Consider the following 17,245-nt stretch of genomic DNA (forward strand, 5'->3'; position numbering starts at 1 on the left):
GTCTTCGCTCCTGCATAGTCGAAATTTCACGGATTCATACCAAGAGAATGCACTTCCAGCTTTCTTCAAGAGAAGAGTGATCTTGGTGAAGAGTGAGTCATCTTGTAGGCAGGCGCGCCCCACTTTAGGTTGCATAATGCCCAACTATTTGATGTGATTGCGGTCAAGTATAGTTAAAAAAATGGCATAGAATACTTAGTACATTTCAGGTACAGATGGCTCACTGCGCAAAGACGTTAAAAATAGCAATTATTTACGAGGCATTAAAGTGAGCATTTGCTTGCACAGCTCTGTGGGCTAACATTTAAGAAACGCCTCTTTCTATCTCTCTATTTTCTATTTATTTGTTTGTTGAGTGCATTGCACAAAAACATACCTACCTAGGCTTACAAAAGTTTGAACAAAATCGTTGCAGTAGGTGGGCTGCCCGAGAGCTTCAGCCGATCTTTTCTCGGGCGAAGCCAAGAGAAACAGCAAAACAAATATTGGTATAACAATAAATATAAATATTATTAGGATTGAATTGATATTGTTATAACTGCTTTTTACCTATAGAGTTTTTTTTTTTCAACCTACCAAAGCGCTGTCTGTCAATGAAAAAAGGTCGCAAAAAAGAATGTGGGTCGGTCACAATATTTTTATTTCAATAACTGGACCGACCAATTCTTTACACGCGAGTTTATCAGTACCCGTAGTACCAGATTTTACGTCTCACCAAACCAAACCAAATTCGAGAGTCGAAATACTTCCGCGTTACAGTAAAATGGACCTAAACAGCCTTGAATTGAAGTCAAATATTCAATGCCACTGATTTTAATTTCGCAATGTTTCCGCTTGGAGCGCTGGCTGTAGAAGTGTAGACAAACTTCAGCTTTAAAACAAGGCTTTAAGATCCAGTTTACTGTAACGCGGAAGTATTTCGACTCTCGAATTGGTTTGGTTTGGTGAGACGTAAAATCTTGTACTACGGGTACAGACCTTTTTTGGTGTTCGTGATAAAGTATTCTACAATACAATAGGGTCGATGAAAAAAATATACCTAACAAAATATGCCTACGATGATTCATTTGAAATACACTTCCATCAAAAGTTGAAAAAGAAAAACGAATAAAGGGAAAATAGTCCTATTATTTCAATTGTACTCATGCCAAGGATTCACTTTTAGGGTTCCGTACGACGTTCTTATGAAAAATGGACCCCTTATAGGATCACTGGTGTGTATGTCTGTCTCAGCCAATTTGCTCAGAATCTACTGCGCCGATTAAGTTGTAATTTGGTACATTTATTGTGAACTTTCGTTACCCAAATATGGATGTATAACGTAAATAATGAATTTTCCATATGGAGGTCACTGTTGGGGAGCAAATTAATACAATTTAAAAAAGTTTCTCAAACTGTACCGTACTGTACTGTACTGTGATGATGGTACAAAATAAAAGATCTTGATTGCCAATTTTTTTTAAATAAATATTTATAAGTTATTTAATAAAATAGAAGCATTTTGACTATTCCCCTTCCTTATCTCCGAAACTACAAAACCTAAAATTTTGAAAAAAATACAGACATTAGTTCTTTTCTTACAGATTACATTAAAATCTATAAGAACTCAAAGAACTCTATGGTCTAACATGGTAAATGTCTTAATATTTTGCGTGCCAACTTACAAAACCATCGTACGGAACCATCTCCATGTGAGTTCAACTCGCAATTGTCCAGTTTTCTTTATTTCGTTTTGTTTTACGGAAACGTTGTGAAACCGTGGCGGGTAATAGAAGATCGTATCATTGCTTTGCATTTTAAATTGCACTCGTAATAAATTAGTATGAACTTGGAAGTAATTTATTTTGCCATTACTTTTCAGACTGATTGTAGCATACCTATTAAAAGTATACGCCTATACTACCTAGTTTAAAAAGTTGGTCTTACTATCTCAATATGGCCATGAAATTGTTACATAAAATATTATTATAGTGCCAGGAAGGTCCTAGAACCATATACATACTTATATTATATTATAATATAATGTCTTCATGCAATATTTTGCTAAGTACAATCTTTTTTACCGTGACCCCTCCATAGATGGGCTAATGGCATGCTCCATACTAAATTAATTATTACTACACTCTAAAGGTATGAAGTAGAGTAGAGCAGAGTACGTATCTATATTATTAACTTCACGTTACTCTATGATCTTTATCGGATTCCAATATATTATGTAAATAACCATCTCGCTATCGGCGTCATTAATAATAATTAATTAATCCGTTACACCTACACCCACCAAATTAATAGGAAGGCTAGGAGTGATTAGGTACTTGGTAATAATGATGCAGTCTAGATAGCGATCTAACTTGGAAGGGGTAGGTATTGTAGTTTTATTAAGCCCATATTTACTACATAACGGTTTTAAGAGGACAAAATCGCAAAAAAATTGGCGGCACCGGCGCGGCGCGATGTTGCCAATAGGGTGTTAACTAACCCCAGGAGAATAGACATATATTTAGACTAGCTTAAGACCGCGATTTCGTCCGTATGGACTACACAAATTTCGTAGTCATTTTACTCCATTAGGGGTTGAATTTTCAAAAAATACTTTCTTATATTATCGTCACAATATTATGTCTGTTTGGCCTGCGTGCCAAACAGCCCGATCCGTTCTATAGGTTTCGCTGTGCGTTGATAAATCAGTTCAATCAGCTTTTCCTACATAGATAAATTCCTAAATTGTTCCTAGCGGGAATCTAACATTGGACCTCCCACTTAAAAGACCACATCGCTTACCCTTGCACCAGGAGAATTTTCAGAAAAATCTGAATTCAGTAAAATTTAATGTTTTACAATATTCATTGTTTCGTTCCTACAAATAATTCGTAACGCTAAAAGTCGTTTATTTTTCAAAGGAATTAGGGAAGGCTCTTGGCTCTATAATAACCTTATTTTCTTTTTTGTGTTCCTCTGATAATAACCCATTTCCCATGGGCCTCTTTTCTTTTATTCCATCACCATTCAGTCATTCATCGCAGTGTATCCATTTAATTAAATATATTTATCTTTAGCAACAAGTCAGCAGTTTGGAGGAAATTGAAGCGTTATTTCTTATCGTTTAAGCCAGCTCTGCTTTTCTTTTATCAATGTTCCTTCGTTAATTACAACAATCCTTGAGCGAAACAAAACCTCTCTTTTTGGAGTTTCTAAGGCGTTGAATTAAAGCTAGGTTTATATTCTTATTGTTGGTGTTATCAATTTTTTATTACTGCAAATTTTTCCGTGGATTGTGCCACCGAGTAATTTAGCATTAGAGTTTTTTCTGATCGGGGGGCACGACAGTGCCTCCGCCAAGACGTATATTCACTTTGACTATTCATGGACCCTGAAATATCAGGGTCCTTGAATAATCAAAATTAAAACCTATTACCCATAAATTGGTAACCATTGTCAGAGTGAGTATAACGAGTTAAATTTGACTCCTCACGCGCCACTTAACTTTTTGTGACAAATTTCATGTCAAAAGTACGATTTTAGTCCCGTACTTTTGACATGCCAGTTGACGCATGGAGTTAAAATGGCGCGTGAATAGTCACTTTGTACGGACTATACAATGATTGTACACTTTTTGATTGTAAATATTTGGTTGAATTTGTCATCATGATGTGATAGTCTAATGCAGCGACTCTAGTTAAGTACTTAAATACCTATTAGGGGGTATCTGCCACGCCACATAGCTTTCCAGTTGTTAGCCTGCTACCCTCTTAGAGTGCATCGTCATTTATCATTAGGTACGTGTGATTGCAGTCAGAACTCTTCTTCAATCAGCAATCTTAAATTACTATAATTAATATGGATAAGTGTAGAATACCTTAGCCGAAGGCTGTCTTCCGAGACACAGTCTTTACTAGTTCGGAAAACAGGTGCACAGTAATGGTTTTGTTATAATTATAATTAATCTATGTCAATAATGGGGCCGATTCTCTTGTACATAATCTCTACACTAAACTAAATTAACAGGTCTGAATCTAGTCAATTTTCCGCAAGCAACATTATGAAAGTGATAGCAATAGATTTAGACGTGCCACTTTAGTTTAGTTTAGAGATTGTGAACAACGGAATCAGCCACAATGGCTTGTTATACTTATGTTGTATTTATTTTTGTGGCAAATAAATTTTATCTTATCTTATCTTACTTTAGCGAAATCATACTATGAAAAACATCTTCAACTCTCATTTTCTTGAACTGAAATGAAACCAGATACCTGCCATAAAGACCTTTTTATAACAGATAAAACACAACAACCATACGGTATCATTATACCTAATATTACCTTTTACCTTTCATAAAAAATACCATTTACAATATCTAGCAATGAAAATCCTGAAAATTACTAATATCCACTGTACTACGTTTTTAGGGTTCCGTAGGAAACAAGGAACCCTTATAGTTTCGCCATGTCCGTCCGTCTGTCCGTCCGTCCGTCATCGGTTAATCTCAGAGACTATTAGTGCTAGAAATCTGTAATTTGGCATGGGTATAAATATTAATCACGCCGACAAAGTGGTGAAATAAAATTGTAATAAGTATTTTTTTTACGGTAGCTACCCTACATGTAAAGTGGGGATGATTTTTTTTTCTCGTCTTCCCCTTAGTGTGGGGTATTGTTGAATAGGTCGTTTAAAAATACTGTGGGTGTGGGAACATCAATTTTCGATTTCTAGATCCGTTTGTAAAGTGCTAATTTTTATTAGAGTCAAGTGTCCTCACCCTCTATCTGCCAAATGGTAGTATATAGGAACGTGAAAGTTCACAGCAGTAGTATATATAATCAATTTTAAAGGAAAACTATTATGGCTAAGTAGGGTTCACAGGTTAAGGAGTTATATCTGTTTTTCGAGGTTAATTATTGTACGTAGATATTATGAGTTGCATATTAATGTATATTATTATAGTTTTATTGTATCTATTGTACCTATTTGTGATTGAATTGTGACTACGGAACCCTAAACTGCGCGTGGCCCGCCACGCACTTGGCCGGTTTTGTATTATAATAAAAATAATCAAGTTAATATTGCTATGAAAAGAACACAAATTTTGCGTAATTCGTGACAAAGTTATCAGGCTTGATTAGAATTTTATCGATATTGTGCATATTATTATACACACCTACGCACCCCTTTCCACTGCTAATTTGATGAGTTGAATACACTCTACTCGTGTGTTGAATAGATAGGTAGGTACCTAATGCTTATGTCCTGTATCGATTTTAAAGTATCATCATCACCATCGCGATCGCTAGCCCCCAACCAAACACAGATCTCCTCTCAGAATCAGAAGGATTTAGTCCATAATCCGCCACACTGGCCAAAGGCGATTTGACAGACTTGTGAAGTCTGTCAATCTACTTTTGAGAACACCATGGAGAACTCTCGGAATGCAGGTATCCTCACGATGTTTTCGTTCACAGTTAAGCAAGTGAGGTTTAATTGTTTAAAATGCACATATAACTCCCAAAAAGGTAGAGGTGCGTGCCGGGACTCGAACCCCCGACCACCCCGGTCCCCGACCTACCGAATAGGAGACGGATGAATCACAACTTACTTAATAAAATTTCGAAGTAAGTATACCAATTTGAAACTGTTTGTGATAGGCAACTTTGGCTAAATCAGGATTGGCATGCCAACAAATTATTGCACTCGTTATTTTCTACAATTAAGCATTACTAAATTATGTTCATTATTAGGTCCCATAGTGAAACAAGAAACCATTATTAGTAACGTTGTCAATGGTTCATTTGTTACACTAACTTAACACATAGGCTAGGTAGGCACTTTTTATTTCGGAAAGAGTTGCCGTGGGATTTTTAAAAGTCTATATCAACGCGGACAAAGTCACGGGCATCAACTAGTGTACCTATAATTTTAATTTGCAATTTATGCAACTCTATCCTATGCAAAGCGAATAAAGTGATAGAAAGAACAAAATAATTAGGTTACAACTATCTCCTTTGAGATTGAACTAATCAAAATGCTAGTACAGTGCTACAAGGCTCTCTTGGCACTTGAATGACATTGACAGGGGGGCGCTGTTGGAGAACAAAGGCTTAGAATATTCAAACAAGAACAAAGGGGACACTTGACGCCAACGTTAGTTCCGATTTTCGCCACGCGCCAAGATAGCCTTGTCGCACTGTACACCTGCATAATACTCCATTTTATTTTCCAGTAAAGGTTACCATAAATTCAAAAACTTAGAATGCTGGAATACTGGTTCATGAAACTACTAGTTTTCTCTAGAGGTTGGTTTCGTTCCGTAAAATTATTAGATATCTACTACGGTTGGAATTTATTTTACTTCCTTTTATACACTCCCACATAAAGTAGGTTTAGGTACTGCGATGTTCCGATAAACAACAAAACAACAGGTCCTGAAGGATTTGAAATTGGTTGCAAATTGAATTTTAAGTGTGTGGTCCGCAGAGATTTGTGCAATTTTGTTGTTCAAAATGTGTGTGTACGTAAGGTAGGTACCTACTACAAATACTTACATCATTTTTAGAGTTCCGTACTTCAAAAGGAAAAAGGGACCCCTATAGGATCACTTCTTTGTCTGTCTGTCGTGTCTGTCAATAAACTTACAGGGTACTTTCCGTTGACCTAGAATCATGAAATTAGGCAGGTAGATAGGTCTTATAGCAGGCTTTAAAATTAAATTTAAGTATATTTTTATAAGCTAAGTAGTTAAAATATAATCATGAAGACGTTTGCTAATAAAAAAAATACAAAATAAGGTTAACAATGTAGGTTTGAATGATACGGGTATTTAGATTATAAATAGAGCATCTTTGAATAGAAATGATTGATGTTCGAATTACTGAGGTAAATTGTTTAAATGACCGTGAGAAATAACATTTTTAGCACTTTGCCGTTAAATTATTACTGAATATCTAGTAAAAGATAATTTTGAGTCCAAACAAAAATATTGTAATTATTCCATTACTTCCAATTTACTAGATTTCCATTTTTGAGTTTGTATTCATTTTGTATAAATATAAATTATTTTAAAAGGTTAACGAAGAAATTCTTTAACCTTGTAAAATAATTTATTTCATATAAGCTACTTAATTAATTTCAAACAGAAAACTATTTTATTATAAGAAGTAATTGTACGCAACTAAATAACTTTCATACTAATTTACTTTCATTTCTAGAGTAGGTACCAACGGTTTTATTGAACTATTGTACCTACATGATTATGATTACTTTTAAAACATTTTTGTTCTGGCTTTGAGACTGGAGTTGTATTATATTGACAACTGCTAAAACTATATAAGCTCGATATTATTATTTTTTGGACTTAATAAAACGCTTATGAAAGATACTATTTCTATAATAGATTTTCATTTAGGAAAAGCTATGAAAAAGCTGGCCTTTAGATCAGCAAGTCAGCGTTTATTTTTAGTTAAATTATTATTAGCGTTTCATTATCCAAAGTCTATAGTCAAGTTTTAGGTAAAGCTGTTAGCGAATTAAGTACACTGAAAGAAAGAAAGAAAATAATAAAAGAAAGTTACAACCCACTTAAGTGCACGTTACATGGTACATTAGTTTGTGGTTTATGGTACAAAGTGCCCAAAACGGTTTGGTTAGTGTTGTAAATACAGAAGAGTTTTTGTACGTTAATTTATGGTACTGTAAATATATTATTCTTCTGTTTAATTTTCTTTTTTAGGGTTCCGTTTCCAAAAGCAAAAAAGGAACCCTTATAGGATCTCTTTGTTATCTGTCTGTCTGTCTCACCGGCTGTCTGTCTGTCGTGTCTGTCAAGAAAATCTTTGCCTATAGGGTACTTCTTGTTGACCTAGAATCATGGAATTTGGCAGGTAGGTAGGTCTTGTAGCACAAGTAAAGGGAAAAATCTGAAAACCGTGAATTTGTGGGTTACATCACAAAAAAATTAAAATGTGTTCATGAACTAATAAAGTAAGATAACTATATCAAGTGGGGTAGGTATCATAATTATGAAAGGGCTTTATCTGTACATTCTAAAACAGATTTTCATTTATTTTTACGCATAACTGTTTTTAATTCATAATTAATTTTAATAAATATAATCACGCCTACCTACTACGGCTTAATTCTGTATTTATATGCGAGGTAAAATTAAAACGCTTTCAAATTAGATGTTAGAACAAGGTTTTAGACCTGTGTGTGACTGTTACTATTGTAACATTACGCGCCATTGATGGCAGATTGTAATTGGACGTTTATAATTAAGTATTCTAAGACCCTATTGTGCATACAATTTTGCAATAAATAAACAATCTAATCTAAAAGTCGCCATGGGTGATGCCCCATAGAAAAAAGTTAGCAACTAAAAATTTTGAAATAAGTTCTCGATTAGGATATTCTCGCTTGGTGATTTTATCTGAGCATTGCAAATTTTTCTAAATATTAACAAAACAATAGGGTCTTGGACTGTAGTTGTAAAATGACGTGATTTTATTGTATAGAGGCAGTTTATGGGGTTAGAATTGAAAAATGACGTCACAATCTCTAAACGACAATTTTTTTTATCACACAGCTAAAATATTTACATACCTACAAATTTTAGAGATGGTTTCGCTGAGTTTAATTGATATACAAAACTACGATTAAATGGAAAGTGCTGGGAAGCGCACTCGAGTTACTTACAGTACGTGACAGGTCGAGATGGCAAGCGGGGAGTGAACACCCCGCACTCCCACACAGCCCCCGCGGTAACCCGGTGCAGGCCAGCGCGGGCGACTTGCTTTAACGGTGAAGGAAAACATCGTGAGGAAGCCTGCATGCCTGAGAGTTCTCCGTAATGTTCTCAAAGGTGTGTGAAGTCTGTCAATCCGCACTGGGCCAGGCGTGGCAGACAATAGTTTAAGCCCTTCTCACACTGAGAAGAGACCCGTTCTCAGTAGTGGACCGTTAATGGGTTGATCATGATTGTGGTAATAAAACTTAAAGCTAGCCTTAGCACTATATATATCATGCCCGCGTGGAATGGTGCCAACAATATTCCGAGTTCAAAGGTACTTATAAATGTTTAATTGAATAAAAATATTTTTATTTTACTGGCTGCATTTCCATGCTGGACAGCCAGGCTGATCCGTTGCACAAAAAATGAGTCAGGCTTTCTGTCACCAGGTAAAAATCGCGGTGAAATGTCTCGTAAATATTTTTTGGCATACTAAGACTCCATAGCTCAGGTTCATGATCTTGGTTAAACATTTCTCTATCCATTGTTGCAGGTCTCATCAGGTGTTTAGAGATGTTAAACTTGTCTCCCGCAAGTTATAAGGACGTCGACGACGCGGAGCGGACGGTGAACAGTAAGAAGGTCTACTCTAGAAGACCGTGGTATGCGCCGATTGACCCTCTAGAAATATTAAAGGAATCTAGTGATCCCTACGACTCTGGTGAGTTTTAATAAAATTTAAATATGTAAAAGGAAAACGTGACTGGCTGACTGACTAACTGATCCATCAACGCACAGCTCAAACTATTGAACGGATCGGGCTGAAGTTTGGCACGTAGACAGTTATCATAACGTAGACAGAAAGAAAGAAAGGGTATAAGCTAGTCACCGTAGCTTCACCGTCAAGGTGATATTTATCTAAAAGGAAGAGGTGACTGACTAACTGATCTATCAACGTACATCTCAAACTACTGGACGGATCGGGATGAAATTTAGTATGCAGATAGCTATTATGACGTAGACATCCTCTAAGAAAGGATTTTTCAAAAGTCAACCTTTAAGGGGGACGAAATTGAGGGAATAAGCTAGTTTAAATATATAAAAGGAAAAATGCGACTGACTGACTGACTAACTAATCTGTCAACGCACAGCTCAAGCTATTGAACGGATCGGGCTGAAAGGCACGTAGACAGCTATTGATGTAGGCATCCGCTAAGAAAGCATATTATTTGAAAATTCAATCCCTAAGAGAACAAAATAGGGGTATTGTCCACGTGGACGAAGTCGCGGGCATAAGCTACTTAAAGTATAAAAGGCATGATGAGTCGAAATATCAATTTCACTATGATTCTAAATTAAGATAATGAAAAGTTGGTTTATGTAAGGTTCTAATTTTATATCCTGAGTATTATTTAGGTTATTAAAATTAAGGATAATTCGAGAGAATTTTCGATGAAGTCGGTAATAAATTAATTAAGAAGGCCTAAAGTTAAGTGCTCGTCCCCTTCAGATCTTGTTAAAAAGATGAAGTGCTATACTGTTCATTATTAATTGAGATTTAGATTATTATAGCTTAAAGAAGCCATTATTATACATCATCTTCATCATCATGATCTACCCATCGCCAGCTCACTACAGAGCACGGGTCTCCTCTCAGAGTGAGATGGGGTTTGGCCGTAGTCTATACAACGCTGGTCATGTGCGGATTGGAAGACTTCACAGTTCACACACCTTTGAGGAGGAGGCTTTGGCCGTGTTCCATAAGTTACCTACCTAGTTAGTGATTTTATACTCTGTGCCTAGTTTTCATATGCGTACGTGCCCGTGTGTTGTGGACATACTTATTATTATAAGTATTAATTTCTCATTGGAGACTGCTTTGGTTTAAGTGTTTTTATATAATACTATTTATATTTCTCATTGTAACTGTTTGTCTCTACAAATTAAATTAAATTAAATTAAATTAAATAGTCCACCAGGCTGGGTAAATGCAGATTGGCAGATTTCACATATCTTTGAGAACATTATGGAGAACTCTCAGGTATGCAGGTTTCCTCACCATATTAATTTCCTTCACCGTCAAAGTTATACAATTTTTTTTAAACTGAAAAGTTCAAGATGCATACCCGGAATCGAACCTCCGATCTCTCGAATTGAAGTCTGACGTCTTATCGTCAATAATTAGTGTGGTTAATAAATAGTAACTATGAACCCTCTTTTATAGATTATATTATAGACCCTGCCCCCGAAGAGCCTGAAGCGCCGCAAGAGGACTACTATAAGCCAGTGGAAAGTGATGACCCATTGACTCCTCTCCAGGTGGAAGCCTTGGTGGAGCCTTCCACCCTAAACCCAAGATACGAACAGCCCACGAGCGTCACCACTGTGTCTGAGTTCTCTATCGCCAATGCTATCAATTTAAGAGGTACCTACGCAAAATTATCATCATCATGATCAACCCAAAGCCTACACACCCTACACACTACAGAGCACGGGTCTCATGCCAGTAAGAAAAGGGGTTAGCCATAGTCCACCACGCTGGCCAAGTGCGGATTGGCAGACTTCACACACCTTTGAGAACATTATGGAGAATTCTCAGGAGTCTCAGCCATGCAGGTTTTTTCACGATGTTTTCCATCACCGCGGGATCGAACCCCCAACCTCCCGAATATTATGAGTCGGACGTCGTGAATACTAGGCTATCACGACATACAAAATTATGGCAACCGCAAAATAATTATTGCTGATGGCATGGTGCCAACGCGACCCAACAACAAAGAACAAAATATATACAAACAAGATAGTGGAACAAAACTTCCACTATCCGTCGGTCTGTCCGGATCTCTGTCAAGAGGATCTCAATTCTCATTGATAAAGAGTTGAAATTTTCACAGAGTGTGTATTTCAATTACCGCTATAACAACAAATATAAAAACAATGATGGTGAAATTCAAAATGGCCACCATGCAAATAACATAAAAAGCGCATAGTGCATATTATATTGTATGACGGTACTGGGCCATCGTGTGCAAGTCCGACTTGCACTTGACTATTTTTCATAAAATTTTGTGCAAAGAATCAGCTTGGCTGTTTCGTGCGGAAATGCAGCAAGTGTTCTCGGCATCATTCCAGGCGGGTATGATTTGTACAGTAAGTAGCATTGTAAGTAGTAATATATTAGGTTTGGTACAAGTTTTATTGAAATTTATTTTGTACAGTAATTTAAACATATTTATGTTTGCTACAAGCTTTATTATTAAAGTAGCCCAGGGAATTTAAACAAATAACGTAAGCCTCGGCAAAATTCACGGCGAGCTGGTTTCTGGTTTGAACCTAGTTATTTTTGTTCGAAACAAAATGTCAAATCCACATCGATTCGCGTGCTGCTAAATAAGATTTTACACAAGTTTCCAACCATTGATTGAAAATAATTCTTATAAGACGAATTAGAACTTCAAATTTCTTTGTTTCCAACGTAAAAACTGTCAAAACTCAAAACGTTAAATTCATTCCTCAGTTAGATATTATTTGGTACAGAAATAGTAGATTATTAACCAAGGGGATAAAGCAGTGTCTTCTGTCGCGGGTGACGATTTAAATCGCGAGCGTACCGAAGGACTCGAGGTTTACTCCCGAGCGTAGCGAGGGTGTTAAAATCCCTCGCTTCGCTCGTGATTTAAGACGAGTCCTGAGTGTAGCGAGGGATTTAAGTTCACCCAAGACTAAGACAGCTTTATCACCGAGGTAAATACTCTACTTTTCGTACCATTTGCGAAAAAATTAACACAATAATAATATGAGATAAGCATTTATTAAACGTATTTTTAGAACATTAACTTACTTATAAAAATAAATTAAAATAAACATGTATTTGATTTTATGTTTATGTATTTGAAGAAAATAAAAACGCGGCAAATTCCTAGACTAATATTTTTTTTTGTCGGAAAAGCAAAGGCATCAATCTCATACGGCCTCGTCGGTTTTCGTAATTTTATTTAATAATCATAACTGCATAATAAATGCGTATTCTTTTTTCAAAAAGATGTATAATGCTTTATATACAAACTCAATGGTGTAAACCTTCTTGGTTTTTGCTGTGTCTAAATTGGATTTGTTAAACATTCTTCATGTTGGTAATTAAAAAAAAAAAAAACACAGATGTAGTCTGTCTGTTGGTGGGAGGCCTCGGCCGTGGCTAGTTACCACCCTACCGGCAAAGCCGTGCCGCTAAGCAATTTAGCGTTCCGGTATGATGCCGTGTAGAAACGAAAGGTGTATGGGTTTAATAAAAATTGCCATACTCCTTCCAGATTAGCCCGCTCCCACCTTAGACTGCATCGTCACTTACCATTAGGTAAGATTGCAGTCAAGGGCTATCTGGTATCTGAATAAATAAATAAAAAAGAAAAAAAAAGTTCAGTATAAATTTTGGTACCTAAGTATTCCAAATTTAAATCACATTCTCTCCCTAGGGGATGAATGAAATTCAGTACAATTTTCTTTCCCTGTTTTTAACAGATTAAAAATGACTATTGTTATGTACGCTTTTTGTGGCATTGAATGTCACTTTTTTGAGCAAGTGGTACGAAAATGTGCTTTACACTTTGTGACAGGCTAACAGCCAATTGAATATGCAATACAGCTACATTTTGATGAACTATTGTTGCCTGACTCGACCTTTTGACATTAAGGTGTTAACAGGTGTTAAAGCAAAATGTTCTAAAATCACTCTATTATAGAATATCAGTGAGTAATATAACTAGTATATGCAAATTTTGACCGATGCATTTTTCAGCATAATACATTGACCCTCTGATATTGCAGATATTAGGGTCTTGATGCAATCAAAGGCCCTACATTAATTTTGTCTCTGACTTGATCCTGTAAGATCTTTGTGATCCCATAGACAGAAAAATCCTTGGCATTTATAGGTATTTAGGTACTTAGGTACTTTTCTTCCTCGTAATGTTCTCTTTAAAATGTTGCTCAAATTTTCATTTTCAGAAGCTATAACTGAACTGAAAATGAAAATCCTTTATAAAAGGAAATTCCTGTCGTTTAAGGGTTGAAGGCGTTTAGTTTTACATCTTTATATTGTAATGCTTTCGATCTTGCAATGATTTGTCCGTGTTACTACAAAATATGCTTATTAACTCTCTACAGTACCTACTTATTAAATTAATATTAATATATAATATAATATATTTACCTAATTTTTGCCTTAAGTAATATTTGGTTGAGCTAAAATTGTTTTATAAAATATGCGTAAAGAAACTGGTAGTGTAAATATTAAAGTTAGATTTAAATAACGCCGTGATGCCTGCAAATATAATAAATGAACCTCATAAAAAGCTAATAGTCATGTCATATTTATTTTTCGTAGGAAAATAACTAACACAACAATATTATTATGACCGGCAGGTGTATACATAAGCGAAATAATAACAAGACTTTATTACATTATTTGTTTTCGCAGTAGAGCGCAAAGTTTCCCAGTACCTACTTGCTCTTTTTGTAAAATATTCATGGTTCTCTTTAGGTTTGCTCCTTCGATCTGTTTAATTCAATGATGTCACGTCATTTTTATTATTAACTCATCGCTGGCTCGCTGAATGAGAACGGTTTACGCCACAGTCCGCACGCTCGCCAAGTGTGGATTGGCAGACTTCACACACCTTTAAGAACTTTATGGAGAATTCTCAAAAATGCCGGTTTCATCACGTTTCCCTTCATAGTTAAAGAGCACTGTCTTTAAATTGCTTAAAATGCACATTACTCAGGAAAGTTAGAGAAGCGTGCCCGGGATCGAACCTCCGACCTCCCGAATATGAGGCGGACGTCTTGGCTACCACGGCTATGATAAAATGTACTTACTTCCAAATAAATAGTAAGACGTAGATGACTACTTATAGGTAGTGGTCGAATAAAAAAAACCCATAAACGTTTTTACAGCTTGGAACTCAGTCAAGCCATGAATTTTGTAAAAAGACAAGGCTTTTAGGAAATAGGGCGGAGTATAGTCTCGGGACTCTTAACCTTAAATTGTGTGGCAGATAATTGAAAACTATTCTATAGATAAACGGCATATTACAAAATGTTATTTTGGCTCACGTCAACACTTAGTCCAATTATCGTCAACTAGACTCTAGTTGACGATAATTGGACCTCATTACGGGAAAACAATGTTGAGTAACTCATAGACTACCGAGTAGAGAATATTCAACTTTGAAATCTGAACTTTATGTTGAATGTATCAAATGCTGACTCTGTGTGGGTTCACTCGTTTTCGTGTAACAACTTTTAGCAGTTTTACATTTTAGCTGGCTAAACTTGTACCTGCAAATTTGTGATCATCATCATCATCATTTTTTATTTTTATTTTTTATATTTTTATTTTTTATTCACGTACAAGTTAGCCCTTGACTGCAATCTCACCTGGTGGTAAGTGATGATGCTGTCTTAGATGATAGCGGGCTAACCTGGAAGGGGTAGGCAGTTTTTAGTAAACCCATACCCCTTTGGTTTCTACACGGCATCGTACCGGAACGCTAAATCGCTTGGCGGCACGGCTTTGCCGGTAGGGTGGTAACTAGCCACGACCGAAGCCTCCCACCAGACCAGACCAGAAATTTAGAAATTATAAAATTCCAAACCCCTGCCAGGGATCGAACCCGGGACCTCCCACTAATAAGACCACAGCGCTCACCACTGCGCCAGGGAGGTCGTCGAAATCAACCAAAAGATGTCTACAGCTGGACATAGGTCTCTTGTAGGGACTTCCACACTGCGATTCATCTGATATCGTCCGTCCACCTAGTGGGGAGTCTTTCAACGCTGCGCCTTCCGGTGCGAGGTCGCCATTCCAGCACCTTGAAACCCCAACGTCTATCGGTTTTCCGAACTATGTGCCCTGCGCATTGCCAATTCAGCTTCGCAACACGTGAGCTATGTTGGTTACTCTAGCTCTCCTACGGATCTCCTTATTTCTGATTTGATCACATAGAGAAACTCCGAGCATAGCTCTCTCCATTACCCGCTGAGTGACTCTGAGCTTTCTTATGAGGCCTATAATTAGCAACCATGTCTCGGATTCATGTATTATGTCATCACTGGCAAAACGCACTGTTCGAAGACTTTGGTCTTCAAGCACTGAGGAATTTTGGACAAAGAAAGGACTAGGAAAATATCAATTTATTTTCTATTGAATGGCTATAAAATGACGTGCTCCTTTTTTGCTCCTTTTGGAAACCAATCAGCATGCAACCAACTGTGCAAAGCAAACAAAGTCGATAATTCCCAGACACCTTGTGAACTTTGCCTTTTACATAATTGTGCAATCACTGACTGCAATTTGCATTTCAGTCCATCAAATTGTGTATCAATTACTGACTGGCCACACTTTGATAAATGACAATGCAGTACAGGATATTAAATATACCTAACTAGTAAGTAGGTATATTAAGTATATTAAAAATATTACAATAAAAACCTATAGCTAATTTGATAAGTGATTACGATACATAACATGTCCGCAAGATAAAACACTATGTACTTTTTATTCATTTTGTGATTAGCAAGGCCATTTCGAAATTTTCGAAATTATAAGTACATTAGCTATCGAGTCTATTTTATTTTCCCCACAGTAAACGTAAATAGCTGGACTAAGATGGTTCACTTTCAACAGAAGCAGCACTGGTAGCTCTAGGCGGCGCAAGCGCAGCGTTGGTGCTGCTGATCGTGATGGCGGGAGTATTCTGCGCGAGACGACGCAAGAACAGCCCCAGCCCCGTCCCTTCTCCGCCTATCCTGGTCTACCCACCATATGACGTCGCTGCTTCGTGCTATTTGTAAGTATCTAATTAGTTATAGTAATTCGAGGCATACGGTTAAACGAAAAAAATGCAAAACTTTGTCACGGCCATATAAAAAAAATTGTATTACAATGAATTATAAGCTTAATTTGCTATAATCCGCTGAAACAGGTCGAATCTGTATGATGCAACATACATCATGCGAAATGCACCGCCCGCCCTCCCACTGCTAACCATGCAGGAAAAAGCATCTTTGCAACTGTGCATTGTAAGGTCTACATCTCCTGAGGATGCTCCGGTGTCGGGGTGAAACGTGCGTCAAGTGGGTTTTGGGATTTGTGTGGTGCTGCGGGTGCGTATTGCTTGCCTGGTAGCTGCTTTTGCAGTCGGGACATACCATACGATTCTATTTGGTTTACCAGCATGCGCAGTTTGATTCTCATAACAATCAAACTCTTCATTTTGTAAAAATGTTCTAAAAACTGTTACTGCAGTTTGCCTGATTGCCGTTAAAAAATTTACTTTCAAAGTAACACTGGCTCAGAGGTTTTGTTGAAGTAAAGCCGACTTATCGCAGCCCGATGGACATAAAGTTTCCTTCCAATATCCTCTAGGCGCCAGGACTTGAAAGCTTCTTGACATCACTGGCATTGCATTTTTCACTGTATTGTCTAAATTAAAAGTTAAACGAACCCTACAGTTCAAATAAGCAGAGTTG

At 36.8% G+C, this 17,245-nt stretch overlaps 1 protein-coding gene across 3 annotated transcripts in view; it reads left to right on the forward strand.

The window, feature by feature from the left end:
* LOC117991211 (synaptotagmin-15-like) overlaps positions 1 to 17,245 on the forward strand; it is a 69,121-nt gene that overhangs the window by 12,015 nt on the left and 39,861 nt on the right. For all 3 annotated transcript variants that reach the window (XM_069504926.1, XM_034978761.2, XM_069504927.1), the window contains exons 2-4: positions 9,270 to 9,437; positions 10,941 to 11,141; positions 16,401 to 16,563. In XM_069504926.1, coding sequence (XP_069361027.1) covers positions 9,290 to 9,437; positions 10,941 to 11,141; positions 16,401 to 16,563 — 512 coding nt within the window. In that variant the 5' untranslated portion in view covers positions 9,270 to 9,289. The remainder of the gene's footprint in view (positions 1 to 9,269; positions 9,438 to 10,940; positions 11,142 to 16,400; positions 16,564 to 17,245) is intronic.

The sequence above is a fragment of the Maniola hyperantus genome, chromosome 19, assembly GCF_902806685.2.
Source record: "Maniola hyperantus chromosome 19, iAphHyp1.2, whole genome shotgun sequence".
Lineage (NCBI taxonomy): Eukaryota > Metazoa > Arthropoda > Insecta > Lepidoptera > Nymphalidae > Maniola > Maniola hyperantus.